General features: G+C 37.6%; 1 protein-coding gene across 1 annotated transcript in view; it reads right to left on the bottom strand.

Moving 5' to 3' along the window:
- Positions 1 to 840: 840 nt before the first annotated feature.
- The window catches only part of LOC127858541 (cysteine desulfurase, mitochondrial-like), a 28,864-nt gene continuing 15,704 nt past the window's right edge, over positions 841 to 14,000 (bottom strand). The window contains exons 11-13 of the mRNA XM_052395754.1: positions 13,865 to 13,948; positions 6,712 to 6,801; positions 841 to 2,272 (exon numbers count right to left, since the gene is read on the bottom strand). Coding sequence (XP_052251714.1) covers positions 2,209 to 2,272; positions 6,712 to 6,801; positions 13,865 to 13,948 — 238 coding nt within the window. The 3' untranslated portion in view covers positions 841 to 2,208. The remainder of the gene's footprint in view (positions 2,273 to 6,711; positions 6,802 to 13,864; positions 13,949 to 14,000) is intronic.

The raw sequence follows: 14,000 nt of genomic DNA, 5'->3' as shown, positions 1-14,000 counted from the left end.
ATTTACACATAACAGAACAGATGGTATTTGAACGCATCTTCTCACTTCTGTCGGTATTTTCTATTACAATCAAAACAAATATTCACACTCTCATCTACTCGTTAAGATGGCGATATATTTTTATATAATTAGGTTAATTGGTAAATAAAGAAACTCTAATTTGACATTCACAGAAACTAATTACCAATTAACAGATCTTTTATAATAAATAAAGTAATTATCAACTCTACATGGGAGTCACTAAAATAGTCAGAATCAAATTACACGTAACATGTTGATATGTAATTATTGGCAAGCTATACCTGAACAAACAAGAGCATTTCCAAAATTTTAACAAAAACAAACAATTCTTTAAATATACAACAAGTAAATCTTCACGCAGAATCTGTAGAAACAAAACATTAAGTACATCACGCTCGATGTACGACATGTCAAATGATTCTGGAACAAGGGTAAACAATAGAAAATAATGACGATTGTTTACAATCAAGTTACAATGTATACAAATGTACAAACAAATGTAATAGAACATTCTAGAACTTTGCAAAAATTATACGGTATGCAATATCGAAATATACATGTTCATTCACATTTACCTGTATTTCACCGCGAACCACCGAGGCTGCAGTGGTCCACCGCAATCACGGTGGTCAACCGTGAGATCGATTTCCTGATAACTCTCGCGGTGTTCAGCCACTGTCGACGCGATCTATCATGATGGAAACACCTTCCGATCACGGTGATTTACCACGCTCACGAAAAATTGTCCACAGTGGGAGTGATGTGGATAGCAGAAATTGCGCCAGACGTAGTGTACACAATAAAAAGCAAACAATCTCATAATTGTACACATTTTTTATTTGTTACAAGTAATCGTAGCAGTTTTAACAATGTTTTAAAGATATAATAAACCACAACAACATAATACTAAATTTCTAAATGCACACAAGTACAAAAACATCACAATTTTAATTTTATTTAATATACAGTAAATGTAATTCCAAATATGGTACTTTGGGAAGGACTGAGAAAATTGTTCAAGGTACGACATGTGTTTGAGTTATCCAGGATCCTGTTATGTGAGTTATGCTGTACCACATGTTAAATATTTAACAGAACATACTTACGCAATAACAATTAAACATCATAGACAATGACAAATTAAAACTACCAAAGGTTAATAGATCACAAGATGCCCATACAGTAATGTCTGGATTATCATATTCTGAATAAAGTTTTACATTCAATTAAACTTGTATGGAATTCTTTCATTAACCCTTAAAACGCTGGAGCTGAATTTTAAAGGCCTTTGCAAACAGTTTGGATCCAGATGAGACGCCACAGAACGTGGCGTCTCATCAGGATCCAAACTGTTTGCTATTCTGATAGTATTCTTTGAAAAAAATCGAAGAAAATGCTAATTTTAGAAATTCTGCAGACGACATTTTAGCAGATGACAAATTTCCCAGCATGCAAAGGGTTAAAAGGAAGCATTTTCTAAACAAAACCGTAAACTCTTCGCGTAGAGTGTCGTACCAGTGTTGACTGCACAGGCTAATCTGAGTTGACACCTAACACACATGCATTAAGCCTCATTTTCCCAGAGCAAGGTTCACTTCATATTGAAATATTGTTCCAGCTGACTGAACTAAGGTACTGGCCACGTCAGTAATATCAGTAGATAAATAGAATAAGCAATGCAGAGGAAGTAAACATGGATTAAATTGTAGACAGTGACTGCCACACAAATACTTTCTGAATCAGTATAATCTATAGTGAGCAGTAATAATAACACTATGCTTGGAGATTTTCCAATTTTTTAATATCAATACATCTATTTTGAATAAACCAATTCAAACTTCATGCTCCTTTGTAACAACAAAGTTACGTAAAAAATTAATTGCTCGAATTTTCACTGACTTGCATACAGAAGATCTCACTGAGTTTTATTTCCCAAAATCACAGTCTGATATTATGACAATTAAAGCGCAGCATACACCAATAGCTGAGTAAATAAAAGAACCCAAATGCTTGATATCAATTATCACATGTAATGAGGCTTCAAAAAAAGGATCACACAAATGGATGACAGCGACAACAACACCACTTTTATCATCAAGTGCCTATCCAAGTGGCTCCAAAAGGGCTGACCACCATCTTGCAGCCTTGAGCCGGTATAACTCGCACGAAGGTTCGTCAGACAGTTGTTCAGTGCTGAGACCACTTGATTGTCTTCAGATCTATGCCTTCTTGCACCATCTCCCATAGAGGACTGAGAGGAAATACAAGAATTATATGGGCCATGCTCTGTGAAAAGGGGGTTTATTGCGTGTGCGTACTGTCATCCCAGATTAGCCTGTGCGGTCAGCACAGGCGAATCAGGGACGACACTTTCCGCATTAACTGTATTTTTGCTAAGAAGAGACTTTCTTAAAAACAGAAAATATCATAAAAGCGTAAAGTGTCGTCCCAGATTAGCCTGTGCAGACTGCACAGGCTTATCTGGGACTACACTTTACGAACATTCATTAAACCCATTTTTCACAGAGCACGGCTCATATTATTAGTATGAATACTTATTTAGTGAGGCATGCTCTGCTTAGATACAATATTTTTGTATGCCAAGCATGACAGACTAAATCTTAACACTTGTCATTAGTGTTGTATTCTATTATGTTATGCTAATAATAGTTTATGCTAATAAATCATATATAAAGCTTTAAAAATGTCTGTAATAGACAATAAATGTCTGTAATAGACAATAACTTGTTTTATACCATTACTAACACTGTTATTTAATTGTTCACATCAATCATCTTTATTTGATATAACATAACACTCAAATACATAGCATTCAACATTTTAAATTAACAAAAAAACAAAAACTCAAAATTAAGAATTTTTTAAAATACAAAAATGTATCTATTTTGGTTTCATTATTAAGAGACTATTTTTTAATTGCTCAACACTCATGAATACAAGAGAGCCAAGATGGCCCTAGTTCACTCACCTGAGAGGTGTCGGTTCATTCAATCTTTACCTAATGTCAAACTTGACCTAGATATTGACCAGACAAACATCCTGGTCAAGTTTCATCATTATTGAACCAAAACTCTGGCATAGGGAGTGTTTTTGTTTTTGTAAGATTTGAAATGGTGACCTATATTTTGAGTTGACCCCCTTACCAAACATCAAACTTTGTTTACAAGGATTTTGTATAATATAATGAAAATTTAGACAGGGCAATAATTATGGCATTAATTATGTGATTTTGCTCATCATCAAACTTGACTGAGATCATTCAGCAACTTTGATAAAGAATGCTTGAGAAATGTAAATGCTAGAGTGTTAACAAACCAAATGTGGACGGACGGACAGCGGAAAAAGACCAATTCTAAAACCTCACCTGAGCAATCAGGTGAGCTAAAAAGTGTGTTTCACCGATCTGAGCCATTTTCCAACTTGTCCAAGAAATCAATAAAACCAATGTATTGACTAAGTTTCACGATGATATACTATATAAATATAAGAAAACTGCCCCCCCCCCGGCAGCCATGTTACTCAACGGACCGGAACCATTTTGCAACTCAACTATCGTATCAAGGAAACAAATGTTCTGACCAAATTTCATGAAAATTTGGCAAAAAATGTGACTTCTAGAGTGTTCACATGTTTTCACTATATAAATATAGAGAAAAATGCCCCGCCCACTGGCGGCCATGTTTTTTCACCGATCTGGACCATTTTCAAACTCGTCCGACATATCAATAAAACCAATGTTTTGATTAACTTTCATGATGATTGGGCCAAAATTGTGACTTCTAGAGTTTTAACAAGGTTTCTCTATAGCCATATAACAGTGCTCACACTGGCCTTCAGAAAATAATAGCCATAATTTTTTTCCTTAAAAAAATAATAGCCAAAACAGACGCGGACTTTTCAGCAAATCAGTACTGAAGGCAAAAAGAAAAAAACGATCTCTCATTTTATCTATGTTTTATTAAATGTATATCTATTGAATTTAAGTTATAATATATAACAAGCATAATATCAGTGTGTCATTTTCTTATAAAATATTATTACAATAAAGAATACAATCAAGGTTTGGGTGTCACTTAACAAACCAGATATCAGCTACAGTTACATACACATGAGAATAAAGGGCAGAGCCCCCACCCCACCTAGAGCCCTTACTAATTATACTTTTTATTATAGTTTTTATACAATTCGAAATATTATAAACCACACCTTCCGTATCACCGCATGTGTATTCGTCATTCTATTTTTTTCTATTATGAACTTCGAAAATAAATCATAATCGACGACAAAAATACAGTATCCGAAAACGGCAATCCGAAAAATTGTACGTGTTTTGCACATTAATGATTAAATAAAAGGTGCATATCGTTCGACTGCTTTATCTCTTATTACGACGTTTGCCATCGGCCGCTATATTGTAGACAGAGGCCAATATCAAATGCAAATAATTTATTCCAACAATAACACTTTCGCAATGCCGATCATGTTTACATCAAATAACGTCACAGCGCGTGATTTAAAATACACCAACTCAGTGTAATTCCAAACACGTGTTTCGTTAAAATTAGCTGGCCATGACATATGCCGGGTCCCTTTGAATTGAGAAAAATTCGCAGGGTTTTGACTAAAATTAAGGATTTGTGTTGTAGCTGTTTTGCTAAAAATGCTTCAAATGGAGAAAAGAAGTGTTTTTCAGTATTATTTTTAACCAGGTTACCTGGTTAAAAATTGAAATCATTATCAATTTATCACACATCAAGAAATGTTAAAGCAGACGACAAACAGCGGTAATTACGGGGAAAATTCGTTGATGGCGATTTAATAATTATTTCATCAAGCAATTTTCAAAGGCGTGAAAAACAAAACCAGCCGAAAATATTCGCGTCCATTTTCAATAATGACAAATTATAATTGGCGAAAAATTAATAGATCTAACAGTGACCGATAATTGGTAAATCACGGGGAGATTAAAGACGTTTTTTTCCGAAAGATATCACTGCTGTCGGACACTGAGAAAAACGCTCTAGGCCACGATGACGCAGAAGTTATTGACGTGTTTATGACAATACACAGTGTGTACACAGGTAATCTCGTTATCGATTTTTCCTGCTTGATGGCCCGATTTACAATCGCCGGACAACTTTTAGAGGCAATTATTTTTTTGATGTAGGCGGATAAAATAATCGCCATTTTTACTAGACAATTTTAAGAAATAATAGCCAGTTGGATAAAATAATCGCCATTGGCGACAATGTCTGGCAGCAGTGTGAGCACTGCATATAAGGAAAAATGCCCTGCCCACTGGCGGCCATGTTTTTTAACGGACCGGAACCACTTTTGAACTCAACCCAATTATCATTAAGACAGACATTTAGACAAAGTTACATAAAGATTGGGCATTAAATGTGACTTCTACAGTGTTTACAAGCTTTTTCTTTTTTTTGACCTAGTGACCTAGTTTTTGACCCAGCATGACCCAGTTTCACACTCGATCAAGATATCATTGGGACAAATCTTCTGACCAAGTTTCATGAAGATCGGACAATAAATATGGCCTCTACGAACAAATGTGGACGGACGGACGACGGACAAAGATCGGTCACAAAAGTTCATCTGAGCAATCAGGTTAGCTAAAAAAAACATCCAACCTGGAATAACAATTAACAAATTAATGATACACACAACTACAATGTATTATTATGAAAACATTAATGATCAAAGGGGAGTAACTACTGTAAACATAAATGCAATATTTAGAAGAGTTGTTACATGACCTTAATTCATGATTGTTTAAAAGCCTTTTTACTATATAAATATAAGGAAAACTGCCCCGTCCCACTGGCAACCATGTTTTTCAACGGACCGGAACCATTTTCAAACTTAACTCGCGTATCTAGGAAACAAAAGTTCTGACCAAATTTCATGAAAATTGGGCAAAAAATGTGACTTCTAGAGTGTTCACATGTTTTCACTATATAAATATAGAGAAAAATGCCCCGCCCACTGGCGGCCATGTTTTTTCACCGATATGGACCATTTTCGAACTCGTCCAAGAAATCAATAAAACCAATGGTTTGACCAACTTTCATGATGCTTGGGCAAACATTGTGACTTCCAGAGTGTTAACAAGGTTTCTCTATAGCCAAATAAGGAAAACTGCCCCGCCCACTGGCAGCCATGATTTTCAACGGACTGGAACCACTTTTGAACTCAACCAACATATCATTAAGACAAACATTTTGACAAAGTTACATGAAGATTGGGCATGAAATGTGACTTCTACAGTGTTAACAAGTTTTTTCTTTTTTTTGACCTAGTTTTTTACCCGGCACGACCAATTTTCGAACTCGATCGAGATTTAATTGGGACAAAGCTTCTGACCAAGTTTCATGAAGATCGGACAAGAAATGTGGCCTCTAGAGTGTTTACGAACAAATGTGGACGGACGGACGACGGATGGACGGACGAAGGAAAATGACCAGTCACAAAAGCTCACCTGAGCAATCAGGTGAGCTAAAAAAGAAATGTCTACTTTCAACCATTTTAAATATGTGTAACTCATTACTTTTCAACCTGAATCAGATTATATTTCAGTCCTAAACATTACCACAAATCTTTCAATAGGGATTAGCAGAAAAATAGACTGATTCTTGTTGCAAAATGTCTACGTACCTCATTTCCCTCAGTCTGGTAACGTGTTCGATACATTTGTCAGCTGTATAGTCTATCTCGTCTTGTGTTGTGAACCGACCAATACCAAACCTGAAATGATCATGTATTAAAGTGTATGATCGAAAAAGAGCAATCATGGCACTAAATCACTCACTGGAGAAACTTGTATTTAGTTGCATACCAAAGGCAACAAATCGTGCAATTAATATATGGCTTAACTAATCTGGTGTTGTAGATTTACCTTTGACCTTGAAGGATGACCTTGACCTTGAACTTCCACCACTCAAAATGTGCAGCTTTATGAGAACGCCGCTTTGAAATATTATTTTTTGACCTTTGACCTTGAAGGATGACCTTGACCTTGAAGGATGATCTTGACCTTGAACTTCCACCACTTAAAATGTGCAGCAATATGATAACGCCGCTTTGAAATTATTATTTTTTTTACCTTTGACCTTGAAGGATGACCTTGACCTTGAAGGATGACCTTGACCTTGAACTTCCACCACTCAAAATGTGCAGCTTCATGATAATGCTGCTTTGAATTAAATTTTTTTAATTCACCTTTGACCTTGAAGGATGACCTTGACCTTGAAGGATGACCTTGAACTTCCACGACTCAAAATGTGCAGCTTCATGATAACGCCGCTTTGAATTTAAAAAAAAGTTGACCTTTGACCTTGAAGGATGACCTTGACCTTGAAGGATGACCTTGAACTTCCACCACTCAAAATGTGCAGCTTCATGATAACGCCGCTTTGAAAAGTGTTTTTTTACCTTTGACCTTGAAGGATGACCTTGACCTTGAATAATGACCTTGACCTTGAACTTCTACCACCCAAAATGTGCAGCTTCATGAGAACGCCACTTTGAAATTTTACATATATTTTTTGACCTTTGACATTGAAGGATAACCTTGACCTTGAAGGATGACCTTGACATTGAACTTCCACCACTCAAAATGTGCAGCTTCATGAGAACGCTGCTTTGAATTAAAAAAAATAATAATTTGACCTTTAACCTTGAAGGATGACCTTGACCTTGAAGGTTGACCTTGACCTTGAACTTCCATAACTCAAAATGTGCAGCTTCATGATAACGCCACTTTGAATTTTGTTTTTTTTACCTTTGACCTTGTAGGATGACCTTGACCTTGAAGAATAACCTTGACCTTGAACTTCCACCACTCAAAATGTGCAGCTTCATGAGAACGCCGCTTCGAAATTTAATATATATTTTTTTTACCTTTGACCTTGAAGGATGACCTTGACCTTGAAGGATGACCTTGGCCTTGAAATTCCACCACTCAAAATGTGCAGCTTCATGAGAACGCCGCTTTGATTTATTTATTTTTTTTACCTTGAAGGATGACCTTGACCTTGAACTTCCACCATTTAAAATGTGCAGCTTCATGAGATACACATGCATGCCAAATATCAAGTTGCTATCTTCAATATTAAAAAAGTTATGGCAAATGTTAAAGTTTTCAGACGGGCAGACACCATAAATTTGACATTTGACCTTGAAGGATGACCTTGACCTTTCACCACTCAAAATGTGCAGCTCCATGAGATACACATGCATGCCAAATATCATGTTGCTATCTTCAAAAGTGAAAAGTTTATGGCCAATGTTAAAGTTTTTTTCTGACAGACTGACTGACATACTGACGGACAGTTCAACTGCTATATGCCACCCTATCGGGGGCATAAAAAAAAATGTTTGGGGTGGGTTTTTTTGGGGTGGGGTGGGGGGGTATAGTGTGAGGGGGGGGGGGGGTATTGGGGGGGGGGGGGGGGCGTGGGGGATGGTTTGGGTGGAGTCTATTGTGGTATGTCAGGTAAGAGTTGTTTTGTCAAAGTATCAATCGAATCTAATCATATAAAAAAAAACTATGGCAATTTTAGCAAAATTTAATAATTTGACCTTGAGAGTCAAGGACACTCAAAGGTCAAGGTAAAATTCAACTTGCCAGGTACAGTACCAGTCGGGAATTCAAAAAGTTGACGTTTATCCCCTAACATGCACGCGACGTCATGTATACTATCGACGTCACTTCTTATGTTGTACATATACAAGTTCGTATTAACGTTTATTAAAAGGTCGAATCTAACGCACGATTCCGTAGTTTATTAACACTATACGATCATACGCAACAATTTGGTGCCGTGACGGAGATCTACTTGTTCTTATCATTATGAAGAAGCTCCCACCGGATATGCAACCTTATCAGGAGCCACAGAGATTACAAGTGGCAGCTTCAGGAGCTACGTGTGGCCATCGGGCGGGAAATCAGAATCATGGACGCTGGCTATAGCAAGGATCAAGAAATTCATCTCCCGACTGCCTCATTCCTCACAGCTTCAAAAAGGGAGGTAAGCCGTCCCATGAACAGTATTGTCAAACTGCTGATATGTCAATTTTGTAGTGAATATCATCAACCCCAGGTGTGAAACAAGATTATAGACATTCACCAGAGAATTGACATTGTGAAAAGCAAACGCTTGTGTTTCAATTGCCTGAACCGCCATAAAGTGTCGGACTGCAAATCTAAATTTGGATGTCGTCATTGTAAAAGTAAACACCACAGCAGCTTTTGCACAAAGAGGACGACACCCTCTTCGTCCATGAACCGGGAAGCCATTCCCTTAAAGTCGGCTATGACCAACAGTGCAATCTTACACACTGCCTCCCATGATAGAACAAACGTTTTATTGAAGACTGCTGTAGCCGAAGTTCTATCTCAAAGTCATAATTCTTCCGCCAACATTTTACTTGACGAGGGTGCACAGCGATCCTTTATTACAGAGGACCTCGCGAGGGTTCTACATCTCCCTGTTACCGGACATGATACAATTTCTCTGGCTTCATTTGGTGAAATGTCACAAGGGGTTCGGTCCATACCTACAAGCGAGATTTACCTGAAAAGCGAGACGAGGGATTTGATAAAACTGGAAGTTCTTGTAGTGCCAACGATAGCAGTGCCATTACAGAACATACCCACAGAAATGCGTCATTTGGATTATCTGAGAGGTCTGAAATTAGCCCATCCACTCACAGAACACAACAACGATCTGTTTGAAATTTCGCTTCTGGTTGGTGCGTATTATTATTGGGATATAGTTGAAGACCGAGTTATCAGAGGCAACGGACCAACAGCGGTGAAATTGAAGATTGGTTATTTGTTGTCTGGACCACTTCCGGAATCAAGACATCGAACCACTGACCTACACATGATGAATGTCATCAGCGCTCCACCAAGTACATTTGAAATGGAGAAGTTTTGGCAGCTTGAGTCTATGGGAATATCTTCAGAAGAGTCAACAGACGGTACTTCCGGTAACCTTCAAGAATATATGTGCAACAGCATTTCATTCGAAGATTGTCAGTAATTGGCAAAAATTACCATGGAGAGATTACCACCCTATTCTACCAACCAACTACCATATATGCAAGAGACGGACAGAGGCTACCATACGCCGATTTTCTCAAGAGCCGGAAGTGTTGAAGACCTTTGGAGAGATAATCGCCGATCAGCTAAAAGGATGTGTCATTGAGAAAGTAGACCAACAAGAAGCCATTATCAACAACAGACCCCTTTCTTACGTCACTTCCGACGAGCCAGGACAGCCGGAAACACTGACGCCTGCCCATCTTCTATATGGAAGACTTCCTGTCGAGCCTGCGACATTGCCAGCAGATTATTGCATCAATCGTTCATCGCTTGTGAAGCAAGGTACTCGACGAGTGCAACTAATACAGAACTTCCGCGAAAGATGGCGACGTGAATACCTGACGGCACTCAGAGAAAGAAGTCAAGTACGGGGAAATAACAATCAGACGATATCCGTAGGGGACGTCGTACAGATTCAAGATGACTGCCCATGGACGCAGTGGCGCTTGGCCGTTGTGGAGGAACTTGTGCCGGGAAATGACGGACTCGTTCGTTCGGCGAAAGTTCAAACAAAAAATGGACTCACTCATCGACCAATTGTGAAACTTTATCCAATTGAAGAATGTGAAAACAATATCTAGAGACTGTTAATATAATGTGATAATATAGACTTTATGTGATTATTGTGATAAGCAGAGACTTTCGTTAATTTAATAATACTTGTTAAAATAATTTCATGTTATATTTTACTGTTGTTAGAATTTATATCATTTCGAGGCCCAGAATATGTCGGGAATTCATAACGTTGACGTTATCCGCTAACATGCACGTGACATCATGTATACTATCGACGTCACTTCTTATGTTATACATATACAAGTTTGTATTAACGTTTATTAAAAGGTCGAACCTAACACACGATTCCGTAGTTTATTAACACTATACGATCATACGCAACAGTACCCTCATGATAGCATGAAAGTATTTGAAGTTTAAAAGCAATAGCCTTGATACTTTTGAAGTAAAGTGGATCTAAACACAAAATGTAACCATATATTCAAAGTTACTAAGTCAAAAAAGGGCCATATTTCCGTAAAAATGACAACCAGAGTTATGTAACTTGTCCTTTACTGTCCCCTTATGATAGTTTGAGAGTGTTCCAAGAATGAAAGCAATATCTATGATACTTTAGGGGTAAAGTGGACCAAAACACAAAACTTTACCAAATTTTCAAGTATAAAGGGCCCATAATTCCATCAAAATGCCAGTGGGAGTTACATAACTTTGCCTGCACAGTCCCCTTACTGTAGTTAGTAAGTGTTGCAAGTATGAAAGCAATAGCTGTGATACTTTAGGAAAAAAGTGGACCTAAACACAAAACTTCTAAGTATAAAAAAGGCACATAATTCTGTCAAAATGCCAGTCAGAGTTACATAACTTTGCCTGCACAGTCCCCTTATGATAATTAGTAAGTGTTGCAAGTATGAAAGCAATAGCTTTGATACTTAAGGAATAAAATGGACCTAAACACAAAACTTAACCAAAATTTTCAATTTTCTAAGTATAAAAAGGGCACGTAATTCTGTCAAATTACAAGCCAGGGTTATCTAACTTTGCCTGCCCAGTCCCCTCATGATAGTAAGTAAGTGTACCAAGTTTGAATGCAATAGCATTGATACTTTATGAGAAAAGTGGACCTAAACGCAAAACTTAACTGGACGCCGACACCAAGGTGATGACAATAGCTCATAATTTTTTCAAAAAATAGATGAGCTAAAAACTAATTATCATACCTGAAAGAAACTAATAATGGAGTCAGACAAAATCTCTTCAAAAATGTAAAATTGGTAACAATGTATTCAGTAAAGAAATACGACACTTTTGGTGAAATGGCTCTGATGACATAATGGTAATTAATATCGGTCATTATTCACCATACAGTCAAATGATTATTAAGATTCTGAAAATAATAATATCACATGCTTATCACAGCAAGGGATACAACCAAATTCTGTTTATCTTTTGATTCGCTCATAACTTTAGTTACACAAGTTGATTAAACAGATCAAGCTTGAACTAGAACTTGTCACAGTAATGTCTAAAACCTGTCGCCGCATGTAGTTACAGGTAGAAAATTGTAACAAGGGCTGTTTGTAAAACATGCATGCCCCCAAATGGGCTGTCAGTTGTAGTGGCTTTAGGTCACTGTGACCTTGAAATTTGACCTAGAGTCTTGAAAATCAATAGGGGTCATCTGTCGGTCATGACCAATGTCCCAATGAACTTTCCTGATCCTAACCCTAAGCATTCGTGAGTTATCATCCGGAAACCATTTTACTGTTTCAAGTCACTGTGACCTTGACCTTTGACGTAGAGTACTAAAAATCAATAGGGGTCATCTGTCAGTCATGACAAATGTCCCTATGAACTTTCCTGATCCCAGGCTTCAGCGTTCTTGAGTTATCATCTGGAAACCGTTTTACTGCTTCCAGTCACTGTGACCTTGACCTTTGACCTAGTGACCTGAAAATCAATAGGGGTCAGCTGCCAGTCATGATCAATGTACCTATGAAATTTCATGATCCTAGGTGTAAGCATTCTTGAGTTATCATCTGGAAACCATTTTACTATTTCGAGTCACTGTGACCTTGACCTTTGACCTAGTGACCTGAAAATCAATAGGGGTCATCTCCCAGCCATGATCAATGTACCTATGAAGTTTCATGATCCTAGGCGTAAGCATTCTTGAGTTATCATCCGGAAACCATTTTACTGTTGCGAGTCACTGTGACCTCGACCTTTGACCTAGTGACCTGAAAATCAATAGGGGTCATCTGCCAGTCATGATCAATGTACCTATGAAGTTTCATGATCCTGGGCCTAAGCATTCTTGAGTTATCATCCGGAAACCATTTTACTGTTTCGAGCCACTGTGACCTTGACCTAGTGACCTGAAAAACAATAGGGGTCATCTGCCAGTCATGATCAATGTACCTATGAAGTTTCATGATCCTAGACCTAAGCGTTCTTGAGTTATCATCCGGAAACCATTTGGTGGACCGACCAACCGACGGACCGACCGACATGTGAAAAACAATATACCCCCTCTTCTTCGAAGGGGGGAATAAAAATAAAAACTTGGAGCATGGCCAGTTTTGACACCAGGGACATGTTTTTAATAGTTTGAAGAGAACCACAATACAGTGTTAACATACCAAATTTTAAACCTCTTGGGTTTCAGTGAGAAGAGTTCATAAGTTATGTTGTTATAAGTCTATAATTATCAATACAATCTCCCGCTGAATGTGGCCAGTGAAGAGTTCATAAGTTTTTTTGCTACATGTATAATGATCAATAAATTCTTTTCCTGAATGTGGCCAGTTATGAACACAGCGTCATGATTTCATGAAACAAAGTACTTGGCCAATATTGGATAGTACATACCTAAGTAATGCAACACAAATGGATTTCAGAGATTGTAAGTTTCAAAGGGGGCATAGTTTTTGTGATTTCAACATATAAAAATAAACATTACATGTGCACAACTTAATATCATAAAGAACTACCCTTCCAATTGTAATATTGTATGTTGAAAAGTGTAGGAAAACAAAATGGAGGGGCAGAGATGGAGAGTCGTTCATGGTGTTTCCTGTATACCCACTTTACTTCATAACAGGGGGTATAACTAGTAAACTACTGCAACAGCAATCTAATCAAACCTCACCATTTGTTTGAAGCTTAAATAAGATGTCTGCCTACCTGATAGAGCTATGGGCAAGATCTTCATCTGCTCCTATTGCGCGCAGAACGTATGATGGCTCCAGGGAGGCTGAGGTACACGCACTACAAGACATGGAAAGACATGGGTACTGTAAAATGTAATGATAATACATGG

This window comes from Dreissena polymorpha, chromosome 14, assembly GCF_020536995.1.
Source record: "Dreissena polymorpha isolate Duluth1 chromosome 14, UMN_Dpol_1.0, whole genome shotgun sequence".
Taxonomy (NCBI): Eukaryota; Metazoa; Mollusca; class Bivalvia; order Myida; family Dreissenidae; genus Dreissena; species Dreissena polymorpha.
The sequence above is the reverse complement of the archived record's forward strand: the minus strand, read 5'-3'. Positions and strand labels throughout refer to the sequence as shown.